Below are 19,746 nucleotides of genomic sequence, written 5' to 3'. Positions count from 1 at the left end.
AAGTATACCTTATTATATGTATAATAAATATGCTATTGTACTGTAATGAAAGAAATAAACTGTACTGTATAATAGTCATTTTATTTACCTTTCTGATGGTCATTGACATAGTTGCATCTTGATCATATCCGAGTGAAGTTGCCATGCTTTCTCGGCCATAATACCCTTACTCACAATGTCCCCTGCTAGCTTAGTCACACAAATGCACACCTCGTTCGTGTTTTTTGATGCTCTCCTTCTTCTGCTTGACCGTCATTTTCTTTAATGTCTTTTTAGGCTCAACACTAGCCTGTGGTGGGGTCTTTTTGGGTCCCACAATAGCAAAAGTACGCCACTCAATAAAAAACCGCGTCTGCACTCAAAGAGAGGGGATGTGGAAAACTAGTCCACCAGCCACCGTTGCGCTGCGTGGTTTGGTTCGTATGCCGTAAACTAGTTTGTTTATAGTCAAAATGGCAATAGGGTTCCATTTAAAATTTCATTTTTAATCTTTCCTAACAGAGATTTTAAGAAAATACAGCAACATTTAAACATAATTATTATCCGGCCAATATTTTCCCCAAAAATGTATCTACACAAAACATATTTTTCTAAATAATTTTAACCCGTTCACTGCCATTCACTGCTAGACATGTGCAAAAATGTACCCACTCCAGTGCCAGAGTTTTTGTCATTGTCACTCGAATTCCAGGATCCACAGAATATTGAGTTTTAGGATTTAAGAGACAAAGGTTAATCCTCTGTGAGTTTACTGGCAGTTCTTTGCTAACTTTTGGCTTTTTAGCCAGAAATGACAATTATTGGACAACCAGAAACGAAGCAGACTGACCCTGCGACCCTGCGAGATTCTTATTCCTTTACCCTTTTTCCCTGTCGCACATTTCTGAAAGCAGGCCAGCAGAAACTTGACAACGAACTGTGTAATTGTACTGGACTTGAACACTTTTTTTAATGCCTTTAATATTTACTTCCAGGCAGAGTTTGTTTTACTCTGTACAGTTAGTTTGACTCAGGTATCTATAGCCCCACGAAGGGAAGTCTGTTTTCACTTGGTGGGCATCAGACCCGACGAGGCAGCATCTGTTTCAACGCGACGCAGGATGTAGAAAGGGGGGGACAATAGGGATTGAGCGGTGCAGTCACTCTATTTTTCCTTCACTCGGACCAGACCCTGAACTGACTATGAACCCGTCAGATGTCTTTTGTAATCAGGCATGATTCAGTGGCATGTCCTCAAAGCAACTACCGTATTTATAAAAACTTCTTATTTTCCTTTCGGCTTTTCCCTTCAAAGGGTCGCCACAGCAAATCAGTGTCCTCCATCTTTAGAGGTTTGATCCGCATGTTTGTTTTGGCCAAGCTTTTACGTCGGATTCCCTTCCTGACACACCCCTTTATTTGTCCGGGCTTGGGACCGGCACAAGAAGACTTATGTCCCTGTATTCATAAAACCTAAAACAATAATAATAATAATCAGCAAAATCACCATAATATATCTTCCGATAGGATTCATAGCCTTGACTGATCTGGTCATCATTTGGTCACCATTAACATTTTTTTTTGGTTCTTCCTTTCAGATGGGATGAAAGCAGCTCCATCAGCAGCGGACTCAGTGATGGAGACGGCGAGGTTTCGGATAACCTCAGCTCAGAAGAGTTCAACGCCAGCTCGTCCCTCAATTCGCTCCCAAACACGCCGCTGGGATCCAGACGCAACTCTTCCATCATGGTGAGCTGGGCATAGTGATTTTGGATTGGGTGTACCTTTATTCGTCTCGAAGTGGATAAATTTACATTTTGCCGCAGCAAAGTTATGAAAGGAAGAGGAAAGGAAAGAAAGAGCTAGAACAAAATACAGGAGCTGCTGGAAAGGCAGCCACTCTCGCGGCGCCATCTTGAAGAAAAAAAAGACACCAAAAAAACTAAATAACAACATGACAACACAAAGACACAGTCATTCATTCTTCAGCCCTTGCGGTACCCTCTTTGTGACATGAAGCAGTTCTAGATGGAAGAGGAAAGGATCAAAGCGTCCTTTTCAGCAGTGGATCAGGGATGTCATGGTGTAATGTGCATGTCTACTACAAGCTAAATGTTGAAAGTAAACACGCAGCTGTAGCGTCCATTGACGAAAAGAGATTGTCTCACATCTACTGTCACACATAAATCCGCTTCAATTCCAAGCCAATGATTCATGCTTGGTGCCCATAATGCACTGGCCAGACCTCTGGCAATGTTTTCCCTTCCACGAGAGGGCAGCCTTTCCCCTTTTTCCATGTTAGCGCTTTGTTCCAGCTTCAGCTTGTGTGAACTATCTAAAGCAACATGTATGTATTGCATTGTATTTTGTCATATAACTTAGTAATGACCTCTTTTTTTCTGTTGAAAGAAAAGTGTCTGCATTGTATGTATATGTTGTCCTAAAATTCAATATTCTGTGGGTCCTGGAATTCAAGTGACAATGACAAAAACCCTGGCACGGGACTGTACATATTTTTGCACATCTTCTGGCAGTGAATGAGTTAATTGTTTAATTGCGGTTGATTTAAACATTTTGGAGACTTCCACGGTGACTATAGTGGGAGTTAATCTTAATAGATGCAAATCTCTTCATTTTGGCAGACAGACCAATAAGTAAAGATGATGACCGTGTTTTCCAGTGTATAAGGCGCACCCCCAATGAATGGGGTGTTTTCAGATTCAGGATTTGTTTTCATTGTTTGGGGTACAATGAATCTAGTATACGAATTCTACTGTCAGGGTTTAGTCGAGACTACCAAAAAAGGGCTTACCAATGTTTGGTAATAAAGGCATTTGAACTTGTATCAGTTCAGATTCAATATGTGCACTGTCTGTGGTGGATATACAGTACATATCATCAAACACAAATTGTTTGTTTAATTTCACACCTCATGTGTTGGCAGGCAACCAAGACAGCCAACTATTTGTATGTAAACATGTAAAAAAGTAAATTGTGCAATTGTCTGCCATAAATCCAATCTAGTTTGGAGGTTTCCATCCTTGCCGTTGTTTTCTCTTCCACTGCGCACGGCAGTTGACTTATCTTTACTTCTTTGCCTCTGGAATGCAACTAAGATGAAACAAAAGATTACAACGAGCGGCGTAGTCTCCGGGAGATAGCAGACGGCACGCGATCCTTATCCTCACTGCGTCTCTCGTCTCGCAGCAGCTCCGGACTGACGCTGAGAAGCGCTCCCTCGTGGAGAGCGGACACTTCTCGTACAGTGAGGACGACAAGATCGGACGGAAGCTGGACGCCTGTGGGTACGACACGGGCAGTCTTAACACTGAAGCGCCAAGCAAGTGGAGGAAGAAGCCACCGAGTGTGAGCGAGGAACTGAACATCAAAGAGGAAAGCAGGAAGCCTCAACGTCTGGGTGCGTCGGAAAGTTTTAAGAAGAGTCGAAATCCTCCGGTGGGGGTCACCTCACCTATCACTCACACGTCACAGAGCATGCTGAAGCTAACAGGTGAGATCCTTCAAGTCTTTGCTAAAAAAATAGATCGCATTTGTATACAGGAGTGGAGAAAATGGGACTCACAGCCCTTTGGTGAGCGTTTCCCTCTTTGTCCTCTCTCTCCATGTCAACTTTCTGTCCAACTTGTTTTCTCTCTGCAGCACCAAGAAATGACAAGCCGCAGGACAAATCCAAAATTTCCATCAAGACGGCAGGTCTTCAACGGTCACGTTCAGACGCTGGCCGGGATCATCACGTGGATACGCGAAAACCACCATCTGGTTTAGTCAAACCCACACCAGGAGCCTCCTTTGGCTACAAGAGAACGACTGCAGCGACTGGTACCGCCACGGTGCTGACAGCAGGAGGTGCCACCATCTCCAGTGGCTCTGCTACAGTGGGGAAAATTCCCAAGTCCCCGGCCATGTCAATCAAGCCTGTGGGGTTAGGAGCGCCTTCCGGTCGCAAAAACAGCTTTGACGCCAGCGGCGAGCCCAGCTTTCTGGGGCCCAATGCCCGCAACAGCATCCAATACCGCAGTCTTCCTCGACCCGCTAAGTCCAGCACGCTCAGCGTCATCGGTCGCCCAGTGTCCCGTCCCGTCAGTGGAACTATAGACGCAAGTTTGCTGACCCTGAAGCCAGTCAGCATGGCCTCAACAAGCCCTAGGATAAAAGAACCTACAAGTTTGAACAGCAAAATGTCTAATCGGACCACCGTCGTCCCGGTGAACCAGACCGACCGGGAAAAGGAGAAGGCCAGGGCTAAAGCCGTGTGCGCCGATATGGACATGGATTGTCCTTCCCTGAAAGCAGACGAGGTTCTCTCTGAGTCCTCGCGAGAAACTGTGTTGAAACTGCACAGCCTGAGACGGACCAGCAGCAGCAAATATCCCGAACTGTCATCACCCAACACGCCAAGGTACTGCCTTCTTTTTTATTTGTATAGAGCAGAGGATAGCATTGTAGATGCATTTGAATTCTTCAAAGAATGTTATTTCCCAGACCAATGGTCTCTTGCCTCTTGCTCCAGTCATCTGGGGCAGGTTCCAGCTCAATCGTGTCAGAAATGTCAACAAGTGCAACAGAAAAGAAAACAAATACATTTATACGGTGTGGTCATTAGTAACATTATGTTTCACAGAGCTAACTTTCACTCAGGGATCGATATTTTTTTGCCCCATGTACTGAACCTACTGACCAGTAATAATAATAAAAAAGTCAAAGTCAGTTTGTTGTCAAATATGCTAATATGCATGACATACAGCACAATGAAATTACTGTCCTCTCATGGTTGTTCTTCCTGGTTCAGCTCTCCATTTACATAGTCTAAATATTAAATCAGCAGGAAGCAAGGTGATATTAAAAAAAAAAGGAATATTTATTATCAGGCAGCTAGAGGATGTTCTCCAGGGGAGAAGCTAGGCCAAGGGACAGAGAGGCAAGAGCGCGCTCAAGCACGCGTCTCAAACATTTATAAACAACAGGAGTGATGTCACTTTCTAAAGGACCTATCATCTGCTAGATACAATCATGAATATTTATTATTAGACTGAAACATGATAGCTAGATTTCTATACTAAGTACAAGCTGAGTACATGTATACTCATTCACATATACAGAAAACTAAACTACATACATATATGGACTTACTAATTGATAAGAATAAGTAGAAATGAAATAACATGGGATGTTTTTAGCATGTGTATATAACCAATTTATAACCTAACAATGGTGGAATGTGCACGTATACTACAAGCTAAATGTTGAAAACAAACACACAGCTGTAGCTTCCATTGACGAAAAGAGATTGTCTCACATCTCCTTTAATCGTCTTACAATGGAGAAATTTGCAATAATGACACATTTTATTTATAAGCACCCTCCAAAACTCTCAAGGACTCTTAAAAAAATATTTTGCACTTACATTTAACTGCTCTGATTATCAGGTCGGCATCATTACGATCTCTCCGTCTCTAATGAGGACATGAAATGGACAAATCAATCCTCCAGTAATGTCTGTAATCTTTCGGTTAGATGGTATAGTCTACGAATCCTCAATCAGATAAGTCCATTAAATGAAGAGGACCAGTTGCTGTAAGACTTATTCTGCTGCTTTTGTCTTCTTCGTTTAGGATGCTAGCCAAGTCTTTGGGACGTCCACCCAGTTTAGCTCACCTGGACAAGGTTAACTCCAACAGTCTGGACTCCTGTTTGACCATTCAGGACCTCCCTCCCAAAGTCCCCCCTTACTCAAAGCTCCAAGATCTGGCTTCCTCCCACTCAACAGCCCGTCTGACCCCGAGCCCGACCCCTGTGCTGCACATTGACTCGTCCAGCTCATACACGAGTGGCAGCCTGGGCAGTACGCTACTGCTCTATCCCAAACTGTCCACTGTCCACCGCAGCATGGAGTCTTTGCCCCTGCAGATGAGTGTGCCCTCTCGAGCCAGGTTTAGCCCCAAAGAGTCGCAGGGTTGTGAAAGGGGAGTAGGTACCTGGGGCGCCGGGAGCAGGACATCTCTCAACCTCTCGGAAGGGTTCGTGTCATTCTAATAACCATTGGAAGGAGTGTTTCAGTTTGCTCATTTGGTTGAATTGATTCAGATTTGATCTTTTTCTTTCCACAGGTTGCAGACCGATAGAAACACCTTGCCAAAGAAAGGCCTTGAGTATGTTCAGATACAGATGGTCCTCGGTGTAAATTGGTCCCAGAGGGTTTTGACAGTTGTTAGGATTTAAATACTGATTTAGTTTAGCGGTACCTAGTCTTTCAAACGTTACTCAACCCAAGGTAGCTCTTTTAAGATCGATCTCATCGTAAACTGGCAAGACAAACATATATCACTGGAAGTACATATATTCTACTGAACTCATGATGATCTAGTGCAGGGGTGTCAAAGTCATTTTTTGCCGCGGGCTACATTGTAGCCTGTCGAGGGCCGTTATGAATTTGGGGAACCCATTAGAATGTTTAAATCCCTTCAAATATTACATATAGAGCACACAGCAAATTAATGAATAACTCGTTTTCAAATCTGAAGTCAAGAATAATGGCTTTTATTGTGGTTGACATCCAAAAATATGAAATTTTGGCTCAGATTTTAGCAATCATCATGGAATTTAACAAGTTTGATTTGCTTTCGCGGGCCGAAAAAAATGATGTGGCGGGCCGGATTTGGCCCGCGGGCCTTGACTTTTAGACCTGCGATCTAGTGTGAAATGTTGCCCTGTTCAATTGAACACAAATCTGTTATGCACTTTTATGAATGATGACAGGTAGAAACATGGGTTTATTGCATCACCTTGTGGAGGATTATTTAATACTTCTGGCTGTCCTAAGAGAAATGACCAAAGTTAGACAATATGAAGTACAGTGAGCCAATGAATATTAATTTTCAAACCAATCAATTGAAAATGGATGGCTTCACACATATGGCTACCACTAATCTAGAGACACCGGTTTTCCACCTCTCATACCTATCCGGACCTCTTGTAAACCGAGGACCCTTTTGTTATCACGTCACTTTTGCATGTTGTAGTGCTTGACCGAAACCTTTTCTCCCCAAGACGCTGCAGTTCGAGCCTGTCGGAAAACGACGGTATGAAACCAGGTCGACGCCACTCGCACAACAGCCCGCCTCAGCTTCCGTCGCCAACTCGCACCATCCACCTCCTGTCCAACACAAAAGCACCTCTCACCAATGTGGGTGAGTGACCCCTTACCATTCCTCAAGAAAGTGGCAGCTTTTATTCAAGTTCTGAATAATGGTATGTCCTTTGCTTTGCGCACAGAAAGAGAAAATTACTTTGTTCCCATAAACTTGCGAGAATGATCCAAAATGTCCTGATATAATCAATAATTAGCAACGAAGAACTCAACATTTAGTTAAATTTTAACTCATTCACTGCCAGACGCTGTGCAAAAATGTCTGTCCACTCCAGTGCCAGTGTTTTTGTCATTGTCACTTGAATTCCAGGACCCACAGATTATTGAGTTGTAGGACACATCAACATTCAATGCAGCGTAAGAAACCATAGACTCGCTTCTTTCATCAGAATGAAAGACTTAATCCCTAAATCATTTGAATCTGGAGTTATATGAGATTGAAATGAGGGCAGCTGTCCAAAATACAATGCAATACATACATATTGGTTTATATAGCGCTTTAACAACAGCTGAAGCTGGAACAAAGCGTTAACATGCAAAAAAGGGAAATGCTGCCTCTTGTGGAAAAGAAAAAAAACATTACCAGAGGCCATGGCCAGCACTTTATCGGCACCTAAGCATGCAAAACCAAAACCCGAACAAATTCGGGAATGGCACTCTACATCATATTTTCAATTTGCGACTAAATTTGTAAATGGCAGTGAATGAGTTAAAAAAATTTATTTGGTTCATTGATTAAAAAAATCAATAGTTGTGCATGTAGGTATGAAATCACAAGGAAGACACTATTACTACACTATCATTATTATAAACGATGTCAACCTAGGTAACAAAGGCAAAAAACAAAGAGAGCTGCTATATTAAGCACTTACTCTTCTCTTCTGCTGATTTATGTGTGACCTGTATCCCCCCACTTTCTGCTCAATGTGTCCCTTTTCTTTTTCTTTCCTGATAGTTGCTCCAATTTCTTCTTCCGGCACACCGAGGATATCGCGCTCCAACAGCATCGAGCCCCCCGGTGACTGCGAGCTTTATGGCTCCTCCCCGCTTGGCAGCACCATGACGCTGGCAGAGAGGCCCAGAAGCATGATGCGCTCCGGCTCTTTCCGTGAAACCACAGATGACGGTGAGCCTTGAGCAAAAACACATTTTTTTGGGTAATAAGAAATGGACAACTTTTCAAAGAATTCCAATAATCAAGCTTTGGCTTAATTAACTCATTCAGTGCCAGACGATGTGCACAAAAATGTGTCCAGTCCCAGGGTTTTTGTCACTCAAATTCCAGGACCCACAGAATATTGAGTTTTAGGATGACATAAACATTCAATGCACTGTAAGAAACCTTAGACTCTTTTTATAACTAGGAAAAAAAGTTAATTAAAAAAATAATAATTGTTCTTTTAATTGTAAAGTGTCCTTGGGTGTTTTGAAATGTGATTTTAACTTAAATGAATTATTATTATTATTATTATTATTATTATTATTATTATTATTATTATAGGATTATTAGTGTTGTTGTTGTTATTGTTATTGTTGTTTTTACTACTGCTATTACTATTATTATTATTATTATTATTATTATTATTATTATTATTATTATTATTATTATTGTTGTTATAATAATAATAATATGAATTAATAATACTACTACTACTACTACTACTACTAATAATAATAATAATCATCATCATCATCATCATCATCATCATCACCATCATCATCATAATAATAATAATAAACATTATTATTATTAATTCCTAAGTTAATAGGTCTGGAGTTAAATGAGGGCAGCTGTCCAAAATACAATGCAATACATACATCTTGGTATATTTGCTATCTATTTGCCTTATATGTATTAGCTATCTATTTGCTACCTATTAGCTAACTGGCCAGCTGGCTAGCCATCTGGCTGGCTATCTATTAGTTATATAGCTAGTTGTCTAGCTGTCTCGTTGGCTATCTATTGGCTATCTATTAGCTAGCTCACTTTCTATCTATTTACTTCCGGGTTGAGTGAACGCTGGCACATGTGGCTGCCGCTGTTCACCCACAGAAAAACTTCTCATGTGACTGAAAAGTGACCTTGACAGTTTTGAAAGGCGCTTATACATTAAATATATTATTATTATACAGTATAACGCTTTAACAACAGCTGAAGCTGGAACAAAGCGCTAACATGGAAAAAAGGGGACATGCTGCCTCCTTGTGGTAGGGAAAAACATTGCCAGAGGCCTGGCCGGTTTTTATTGGTACCCCAGCAGAAAAACCAAAATCTGAACAAAAATGTACGTCATATTTTCAATTCCCGAATAAATTCGGGAATGGCGTTGAATGAGTTAAAGTACATCACAAGAGATAGAAAACTTTTACATTTGTTGTATACAAATGAATATGCACCTCTCACTATGTGAATGAAAAGTGAGCATTGTTATGGATCAGGGTGCCAAGCCACCTATGTAGTTCTTTAATCTGGAATCAAGATGGGGTTTGATCATTAAAATATGGTTGATATATTGAGTCATACTTTTTTTTGTTGCAGTACACGGCTCTGTGCTCTCTTTAGCTTCCACTGCGTCATCCAACTATTCCTCCTCGGTGAGTAAAGTATATTTTCAGTAAAATGATGTGTCCATATACCCTTCGACTTCAACGACAGCACTTGCAGCAAAGAATATATTCCATCTATTATAATATTTCTCTATTTATGCTCATGATTTACTCCAAATGGTTCACAAGAGCCAGTGTCGACCGTGTCATTTCTGTTTCCTGTAATTTAAACGCATATTCAAGTTCCCTCTCTCATTTTCCTGCTTTTTGCGATACCTGCCGTAGAATGAGGACAGGATCCAAGGAGAGGTAAGGCATCACATCAGCTGGGTCATTTTCTGTCCATTATGGTCCATTTGTCACTCGGTTTGTGTTGTTTTAAATGATATTGACACACCTAAATGCATACACAGAAGTTGTTTTTCGCATTTCATAAGGTGCTTCTGTTTCAATTTTGTCCATCAGTTTATACAGTAAAATTGGCCACATGCATTTAGGACCCTTTCCAGGATAAGTGATCTTTCTTTCTCAACTATCATAACATATCAAACCAATTAAATACAGCATTCACTCACATGCTTGTCTGTTCAGAATTACCATAACATAAGATGGTGAATGTTGGGTTTTTGATAGTAGTAAGATTGATCTATTCTGGTATTTATTGGGGAGAAAAAAAAAACTGTATTTTCGGCACTATGAGGCGCACGTAAAAGAAAATCTTTTTTTTCAAAAGCCAGATCATGCACCTCATCATCCGGTGTGCCATATGTATGGAAAATGTTTTTAAATATGTCATTCATTGAAGGTGCCCCTTATAATGGGGTGCACCTTATGTATGGAAAAGGTTTTTAAATATCTCATTCATTGAAGGTGCACCTTATAATGTGGTGCACCTTATGTATGGAAAACATTTTAAAATACACTATGTCATTCATTGAAGTTGCCCCTTATAATGCGGCGCGCCTTATGTATGGAAAATGTTCATTCCTTGAAGGTGCGCCTTATATTCCAGAAAATACAGTAATTTACTCTGTACAATACCTTTTTTTAATTACTAAAGTGAACATTTGTTTTCCACAATATTCAAAAAGTATTGATCTGCACCTGTATGTTATAGTCGAATATGGTGCTTCTTTTTGGAACGGATCATGAAAAACGAAAGAGGAATAGACAACATAGAAAACACACACACATACACACAACAAAAACCACACACACTTTTCATTTGGTACTTGCTTACCTGGAATGCAATATCATAATACAGTAAAGTCTCGTTATATCAATATTCAAGGGAGTCCGAAAAAATATCGATATAACTGGGACTATCGATATATCCGACCCTGTTTGCATGTAATTTTCTCCGTGCGTGCATAGAAATAGTATCGATATAACCGGGAATATCGATATATCCGATATCGATATAACGAGACTTTACTGTATTTGTTTCCATGTGTTTATTTCCATTCTGGCTGAGTAAATGTGTTTTTTTATGTTTGTAACAGTAAAACCGTGACATAATCACACCTATAGTAAACACTGTTTGAATATTGTTCTGTTCATTGATACATGTAAAATTATGAGTAGTAAAAATAATCTTCGTCCTTAGCAAATCCGCAAACTGCGGCGCGAGCTGGAATCCTCGCAGGAGAAAGTTGCCGACTTGACCATCCAGCTGTCAGCCAACGTACGTATGACTTAACGACTTGCACCCTTTAACCTTGACTTACATTCACTCTCCTTCTAAAATGATAGCAACACCTGCTCCACCTTTTACCTACCGCTTCTCTGGATTTACAACGCATTGACTGGATTTACACTGCTTGGTTTATGTGCCACAAATCATTTATTTTTTTCCCACTGTCAAGGCCTTATTCGAAAATGACTGACAGCAACATAAATAGAAAAAAAGGCAATTGAAATGTGATATCAGATCACAAACCGACCTTCCAAATCTGGATAAGAGCAATGGAGATATTTGCTCATTCAATGGTAGTGCAATGCAACCCCACCATATTAATACAGGTAACATCCAAGTTACGACCGGGTTCCGTTCCGACAAAACGGTCGTAAGTCAATCGGCCGTAAGTCAAAATCCATTAAAATGGCCGAGGTGACGTTTATACAACAGGATAGTTTCTCTTGTTTAAATTTATAATTGCATTTTATTTATTGTATTCTATTTGTGATTGTATTTTATTTATTATAGTACATATGCTTGTCTGTGACTGTAAAGTGTCCTTGGGAGCTTCATAAGGCGCTTAAAATAAAATGTATTATTATTATAGTATTTGATGTCAATCTGTTGTTTTTAAGCAACGTTTTCTATTGAATACAATTTATAAACCAAACTGTTTACAGTTCATTTATAAATAACTAAATAACTTTTAGTGTCATTTTTATCATTTTCTATTTCATATTATCGATTTTTATTACTGTATAACTGTACCTGTAAGGTATACAAAACTGTACAGTTCAATTATAAATTTTATACTTAACCTGCTCTCCCTGGTAACGGCCAGAAGAGGTGGCCCAACACACACGGTCGTAATCAGGCGGACGCCGATGGAAAAAAGCAGTGTACAGTACTACAAGCCGAGATGGTATCTGCACTCTATAACTACTGTATTGAGTGTAGTCACGCAGATGATTGCTGTGCAAGTGTGTGACATGCTGGCTGGCCAAAATTGTAGTATGCGTTGCCGGCTGCTTGTATGTTGTGGTGCCAGGGATAGAGAAAAAAAAGGGTCTGGCGGTCGTGGTCGTAAGTAAGGGTGGTCGTAACTCGCACCGGTCGTGACGCGGATGTATTTATAATAATAGAAGCCGCAAAATGTTAGCAAAACTCTACAAATGTCAAAATCATATGTCACCAAACTTTTTTGAAACAAAGAGCTCCCGCCTGGTTGGCTGATTTAAACCATGCAGGATAAAACCAGCTGTTAACACCAATTCAACACTTCCCGTTTTGATGCTTTTCACTTCTTTTCACTAACCTGGCATTGATCAATGTAACACCTCTTATGCATGTCACTGTGTGGGTTCGTCCCATGTCTAACAACCACTATATCTCTTTTATTCTCTTGCCCTCTAATTGATTGGACTTCCTGCCTGGTACTCGCTGCCTGCCTCCCCTCCACTACCCTCCCGTGGATGTTGGGTGTAACAGTTAGGCCAGGTTTGTTGGACTGTCGCTTGACTGATATAACATGTATCTCAAATAGGAATTGTTCGTTCACATAAATGTAAATAATACACGACTCACAAAACGTTATACGTTGGATGGGGGTCTTTTGATTATAATTTGAGACTTAACCTCAGGGGATAAGTGTATTTGACCTGCTTAGAAGTTTGTCCAAACGTTTTCGCTCGAGTTGCCACCTTCAAATATGTGGCAATAAATGAGTTTACCTCCCCCAAAATATTGAAACGCATAAACTTGCATGTATTTTTTTCTAAATGCTTTGATTTCATTGACGTTATGTATTTAACATGTCGTAATAGTCTACAGGCTACTTAGTGGGCCTCACAACCCCTGTGGTTTGATCAAACCCAGTTTCACTCATTCGCTGCCATCTCCAAATTTATTCAGGTATTGAAAATATGACGTGGGCCGCCATTCCATAATTTGTTCAGGCCAATAAAGCGCTGGTCAGACCTCTGGCAGTATTTGCCTTTTGTACAGCTAGCCCCATTTAAAGGACAACCAACACATTTTTTTGTTTCCTAACTGACATCAGAAAAATGTTTTATAGCATCTAAAATACCCAAAACACACAGGATGATACTTTTAGTCAAATGAAAAACACCAATAAAAATGACTTAAAGTGTCCCACAACTACTTCAAAATGACCTCAGAAAGTTTGTTTCAGAAGGTCCCACCCTCTTGTTCGTGACGTCACGGCAGTACGTTGTGCCTTGCTCTAGAATCATAACAATGGCTTCCGATTCGGAGAAGATGCTTTCTTGTTACTCATCCAGTTATGAATATGATTCAAATAGTTCTGAAGAGGAAAGCATAAATGTTTGCAATCGATTAAAGAAGTACTTCCGTATGAATTGAGTCGCCAGGCCTCCAATGTAGCGTCCCAGAAAATGCACAAGATGGTGCCTAAGCTCTGTTGGAAATGGGCTTATTTGTCTGCTGAGAATTTGTGTCAACTACTATCAAATAATAGTCTTGGTGCAACACACAACGATTCACCATCGCGTTATTTCCTTCTAATTTCGCCATCAGCACGGATCAACACGAAGTTTTCAGACCAAACAAAGCACGCAAAATGCATTGTGTGTCGCTTTCTCGGTCAGGGGCGGTCCAGTCATTAACTCGAAAACAAGACTTCCTGAATTTTCAGCGCGAGTCTTAAAACGTAAAATATAGCTGTATGCGGTGGAATCTCTGTATAATACGCTCAGTAGAAGTAATTTGAAGTGATTTTACAAATTATGGACACAACTTGTCCGGAGGCGTCGGTTATCCTTTAATGCGCAGATAACTCCAGAGACATGTCACTTGGGAATTAACCCTTCATTTCTGATGAAAGAAGAGAGTCTATGGTTTCTTACGCTGAAAACAAATACAGTAAAGTCTCGTTATATCGATATCGGATATATCGATAGTCCCGGTTATATCGATACTATTTCTATGCACGCACGGAGAAAATTACATGCAAACAGGGTCGGATATATCGATAGTCCCGGTTATATCGATATTTTTTCGGACTCCCTTGAATATCGATATAACGAGACTTTACTGTATAATAAAATTAAACACTTGGTAAAGCCAAATGGAATGATTAACTGCCTTTCTCATTATTGACACCTCAACGATTGACACCCCGCACCTTTGTGAGGCATCTACAGGATGTTCTCATAGGGAAGTGAGTAAATTGCAAAAGCAATAAAGAGTGACTGGAAGAGTCACAGAAAGGTAACGACATCGCCACCTTTTGAAATGGTTATGGATCAGATGGTTGTTGAGAATGTTGTCATTCAGCTTCTTGGTAGCGCAGAAATCTTTATTACTTATTATTGTCTTAATTACAAACATCTTCTTTAAAACGTTTGGAGCAGGTCAAATTGGTCGATGGTCGAGGTCACGTGAAAAGGTTATAGTGCATTTTATGTTTATTTTGAAATTTCTCCCACATCCAAACGCATTTTTTGAGTAGAATTTTACACCCTATCCTGTGCAGTGTTTCAGTCACACCATCCACCGCCGTTCAATCTCCATTCTACTCCCTCCTACTGTTGCAAGTTATTTTGTGATCTCGTGGACTTCTTGGTTGCAACTGATGAACCTGAATTGATACTCTTTATGCATGTCAAACAGGCTAACCTGGTCGCGGCTTTTGAACAGAGCCTGGCGCTAATGACGGCTCGCCTGCAGACCTTGTCAGTTTCCTCTGAACAGAAGGTGGGTGAAATTATATCACTTTTAACGATTAGGCAGACAGGGATAATTTGTCTACATCTGACAATCCTGACTCAATATCTAGCTGCCCATCTAGTTATCTAGCTGACTACCTAGCTGGATACCAAGCTAGCGATCTATTTGCTATATATTTGCTGTCTATTGGCTATCTAGCTAGCTAGCTAACTATTAGCTATCTAGCTAGCTAGGTATCTAGCTAGCTATCTATTACGTCATATCGTTTTTAACGACAAAGCAGATGGGGAAGATTTGGCTACATCTGACAATCCTGACTCAATATCTAGCTGGCTATCTAGTTATCTAGCTAGCTACCTAGCTAGCTATCTATTTGCTGTCTAGCTATCTAGCTGGCTAGCTGTCTATCCAGCTTGCTAGCTATTAGCTATACAGCTACCTAGCTATTAGCTTGCTAGCTAGCTTTCTATCTTGAGTTATTCCGGGTTGAGTGAACGCTGGCGGGTGTGGCTGCCACTGCTCACCCACAGAAAAAAAACAACTTATCTTGTGACTGTAAAGTGACATTGAGAGTTTTGAAAGGTGCTTATGAATGAAATTTATTATTATTATTATTATTATTATTATTATTATTATTATTTTATGATATGCGTACAGGAAGCAAATCTGAGAACAAAAAGTATCCTAGGTGTTATCTGCCTTTGACACCCTTGAGCTGGTTTTGCTGGATCGATAATTGTGACTTGGGCGTGTCGCCACTGTTGCGTTTTGTCCCTCTGCAGGATTCCGAGCTGAATGACCTGAGAGACACTATCGAGATTCTGAAGACTAAGAACACCGAAGCCCATGACATCATTCAGGGTGCTCTCAATAATTCCGAGATTGTGTCAAAAGGTAGAAAAAAAAATCAGAATAATTTAGACCTGTGCTCACTTTTGTTGCCAGCATTTTGTTTGAATGGCAAATTTACCCTGTTGTACAAGCGACATTTAATACATATCAAGTGTCATTTCTTCACCTTTTCAAGGTTATGAGATGTTTAGGATTGTACTTTTGGGAGCTATATGAACTTCAAAAACTTTATTGATTATTATTAATTTAAATTTATTTGGGAATTGAAAATATGACATGAAGCGCCATTCCCAAATTTGTTCCGGTTTTGTTTTCTCGTGCTTAGGTGCCAATAAAGCGCTCGCCAGACGTTTGGCAATGTTTTCCCTTCCACGAGAGAGCAGCATTCCCCTTTCTCCGTGTTAGCGCTTTATTCCAGCTTCAGCTGTTGTTAAAGCGCTATATAAACCAATATGTATGGATTGCATTGTATTTTGGACAGCCACCCTCATTTCAAGCTCATATAACTTCAGACGTATATAATTTAGGAATTAACTCTTTTTTTCTTTTTTATTAAAGAAGAGAGTCTCAGGTTTCAAACGCTGTGTTAAATGTTAAAATAGCCCTACAACTCAATAGTCTGTGGGTTCTGAAATTTGAGTAACAATGACCAAAACCCTGGCAGTGAAGTGGACACAGTTTTGCACGTCTGTCAGTGAATAAGTTAATTGACTTTTTTAATCTGTGTCCTAACTACTACACGTTTGTCGCTTGTGCTTCAATTCTATTCAGAATTGCAAATAAATCGTCAGAACTCATCAGAAAGCCTCTCCAGCCTGGCCAGCACCGCTAGCCACACGAGCATGAGCAGCCTCAAAGAACAGGAGGCCAAGAAGAAAAAGAAGAAGAGCTGGGTGAGGACACACGCATTGAACTCTTATTTCTGACCAACAACAACTTTTATCGCGTGACAAAACCTACCGAATATTTACCACCGGCATATGATTGTGATCCTGGTATTAAGCAACACTCTTGTCTCCCACATGCCGCCGCCCATTTTCAATTTCAGGTGTATGAGGTGAGTCACGATGGCTTGAAAACCCTTTCTCTTCAATTTTCCCCCTTGCACAGTGTGGCCCCAAGTGCATGTTGTCCTGTTGTGGTGTTCGGTTTATGTGAAATCGTATCTGCTGAGAATTCAATATGTACTGTATCCCCGCAAATACACCAGTGGCGTCAATCACTTGGTATCGGGGAGATTGATGGAAACCATTTTATTATCTTCCTCGCGGCTGCACAAATTAATTGAATCTGTGATATTTCTAACCTTGAAATGTATGGCGGGACCATTGCTCGGTGAAGGAACTCTTTAACTGTGTATTGAGCTGATGTAAAAACTACATTGGGCCATCCCTTCTTTCCACTCTCGAGAACTTGCACACTGCAAGATCCAAAAAGGGCGCCGAAAATCCTACTGGACCCTCCGCACCCTGCCCACCACCTTTTCCAGCTACTCTCTCTGGCAGGCGCTACCGATCCATGTGCACCAAATCCAGCAGACATTTAAACAGCTTCTTCCCCCGCCGCCATTAACTGTCTAAACAGTAACTCAAATTGTAATGTATAGTGCCTCCATTTTTCTCATGATGATACTAGTGCAGCATGTTCTACCGGAGACAAATTGCTTGTGTGTTCTACATACTTGGCAATAAAGATTATTATGATTCTGATTCTTAACAGTTACGCAGCTCGTTCAACAAGGCGTTCAACAAAAAGGGCTCTAAACCAATAGGGCCCTATGCCGATATTGAGGAAATTGCCACCCCGGAATCATCAGTACCCCCTTCACCTAAAGTCAACCGTGTTGACGCTGATCCTCCGCCATCGTCCATGAAATCCTCTGCATCTGCGTCATCATCTGGGTAATGTTCCCTTCCTGAACAAGCCAGACAATCAGAAGACAAAGTGCAGTATTTTCACGAGAAACATCCGTATAGGCTCTGTGAGGGAAGCGAAATAGCGGATGACAATGTTGTGTCTGAACTTCGCTCGGAACTGTGGGAGAAAGAACGCAAACTGACCGACATCCGACTGGAGGCTTTAACCTCTGCCCATCAGCTGGAGGAGCTACAGGAGACCATGACGAACATGCAGGTAAATAAATGCATTTTGGTTGACAGCCCTAAAGCTAATGCGAGAACGGAGTACCTCAAGGCTCCACTCTAGATCTTATGCAATTCACCATTCATACCCTGTTAATGGTAATGTTGAGTACATTATAATATAGATGCTATACTTTATATCTTTGCATGTGTCTTCACTTGCTTGAATAGTCACCATGCAATATTCCATCATTCCATCCATTTCGGCTGCTTAACCTATTGTATCTTAATCCATGCTACCATCACATATTAGACTTCACCCTCCTATCACATAAGATCTTACTAAAAAGGTATTCCTGTGCAAACAGAGGACAGTGGACACTCTCAAGGTGGAGAACGACCAACTGAAAACAAGTAGCCTGTCCCCCTGCCCATCTCCTGGGCCCTCCAGTTCCGTCTCCCAGTCCTCAGGTCTCACCTCTCTCACCAGCTTGTCACCACGACACTCTGTTGCGGCACGTGATTCCAGAAGAACCAGTACAGGTATTGTTCAGACTCTGTCATGTCAGTTGAATCAACATCCCTGCTAATTGTTGTTTCTTTCCAACAGACTCCATGGATTATGCCAGTCTGTCCTCGCAGCGAGATGACCATCGTGTCAGGGTGGTGGTTTGCATTGCAGATTTGCACGTCTTCAAAGAGGTAAGTGTGTTGTGGTTTGTTAGAGTCTAGACTCTAGACACTGTGACACATCCGCGTCGCCTCCCTTGCAGGAGGTGAAACAGCAGGACTTCTTCCTTGGTACCGTCAGGGTGAATGGCAGGATGGACTGGCCCATGCTTGATTCTGCTGTCAGCCAGGCCTTCAAGGTCAGACCGCTTATTCTTTGAGTACGACCTGGACCAGACGCAGAATGTACTTACTGACGTTTGTAAATCAGCCAAGAATAAATAGTCCTGAGTTGGGCAAGTGGTAATAGAAACACAGATGCAATCAGACTCCAGATAAACTCCTACAGCCTGGGATCCAAAGCCTGGGACCCAACCTGAAAATGAGTCAGTAGTGCAGTATTATCATTCATCGTGAACTTATCGGGTGAAGCAGTGGTCAGGCCTGAGAGTTCTCATATTCGTGGCTTGATTCTCAGACCATGTCCTCTGTGCTCCAATGTACATCATAAGCACTTCACATACTCATGGAGTTATATGGTATGTATTGTACATACTGTATGTATTTACTTTGTCCGTCATTTCAGGTTTATGTTGCCAAAGTGGACCCCACCTCCAGTCTTGGCCTTTCGACGGACTCCATCTACAGCTACAGCATGGGGCACATCAAGAGGATACTGGGAGGAGAGGCGCCAGAAACGCAGCCCTCTCGCTGCATGTCCCGAGGTCCCACCAGCATCACCGTGACTCTCAAAGGTACAGGTACAATTGACCAGAATTATTATTTTTATTTCTTCATGGGAGTGGTTTTGATCATTATATGATTTTTTTTTTAAACAAACATGGACTCGAATTTACGAGGTCAGTTAAAGTTTGTTATGCCAGCGCTTAAATGTGCTTGTTTTGTTGCAAGCTAATATTTTCAAAATGAGTTTAAGATCTTATGTAGGTGTTAAGGATCCGCTTAACACAAACACATTTAATACCCACACCATGTGAACAGTTGTGAAAAAAATGGATTGTCTATGTGGTCTTTTGCATTAAAAAAACTCAGTCATAACATTA

General features: G+C 41.0%; 1 protein-coding gene across 10 annotated transcripts in view; it reads left to right on the top strand.

Annotated features, from left to right (window-relative positions):
- LOC148890621 (neuron navigator 1-like) overlaps nucleotides 1-19,746 on the top strand; it is a 63,097-nt gene that overhangs the window by 32,124 nt on the left and 11,227 nt on the right. For 4 of the 10 annotated variants that reach the window (XR_016116621.1, XM_089010185.1, XM_089010186.1 and 1 more), the window contains 19 exons: nucleotides 1,578-1,728; nucleotides 3,187-3,490; nucleotides 3,640-4,399; nucleotides 5,613-6,017; nucleotides 6,108-6,149; nucleotides 7,048-7,187; nucleotides 8,103-8,273; nucleotides 9,687-9,742; nucleotides 9,980-10,003; nucleotides 11,301-11,378; nucleotides 15,024-15,107; nucleotides 15,863-15,974; nucleotides 16,704-16,825; nucleotides 17,652-17,833; nucleotides 17,909-18,065; nucleotides 18,382-18,556; nucleotides 18,624-18,715; nucleotides 18,787-18,882; nucleotides 19,269-19,443. Coding sequence is in view for 9 of the 10 variants with exons in the window: in XM_089010185.1 (XP_088866311.1) it covers nucleotides 1,578-1,728; nucleotides 3,187-3,490; nucleotides 3,640-4,399; nucleotides 5,613-6,017; nucleotides 6,108-6,149; nucleotides 7,048-7,187; nucleotides 8,103-8,273; nucleotides 9,687-9,742; nucleotides 9,980-10,003; nucleotides 11,301-11,378; nucleotides 15,024-15,107; nucleotides 15,863-15,974; nucleotides 16,704-16,825; nucleotides 17,652-17,833; nucleotides 17,909-18,065; nucleotides 18,382-18,556; nucleotides 18,624-18,715; nucleotides 18,787-18,882; nucleotides 19,269-19,443 (3,326 nt within the window). In the remaining variant the exon portion in view is untranslated. The remainder of the gene's footprint in view (nucleotides 1-1,577; nucleotides 1,729-3,186; nucleotides 3,491-3,639; nucleotides 4,400-5,612; nucleotides 6,018-6,107; nucleotides 6,150-7,047; nucleotides 7,188-8,102; nucleotides 8,274-9,686; nucleotides 9,743-9,979; nucleotides 10,004-11,300; nucleotides 11,379-15,023; nucleotides 15,108-15,862; nucleotides 15,975-16,703; nucleotides 16,826-17,651; nucleotides 17,834-17,908; nucleotides 18,066-18,381; nucleotides 18,557-18,623; nucleotides 18,716-18,786; nucleotides 18,883-19,268; nucleotides 19,444-19,746) is intronic. The other 6 variants (XM_089010187.1, XM_089010182.1, XM_089010189.1 and 3 more) reach the window with 4 other exon arrangements.

The sequence above is a fragment of the Hippocampus bargibanti genome, linkage group LG12 (assembly GCF_051943395.1).
Source record: "Hippocampus bargibanti isolate YZ-2025 linkage group LG12, ASM5194339v1, whole genome shotgun sequence".
NCBI classification, from domain to species: Eukaryota; Metazoa; Chordata; class Actinopteri; order Syngnathiformes; family Syngnathidae; genus Hippocampus; species Hippocampus bargibanti.
This window is presented reverse-complemented; position numbering and strand designations above follow the sequence as displayed.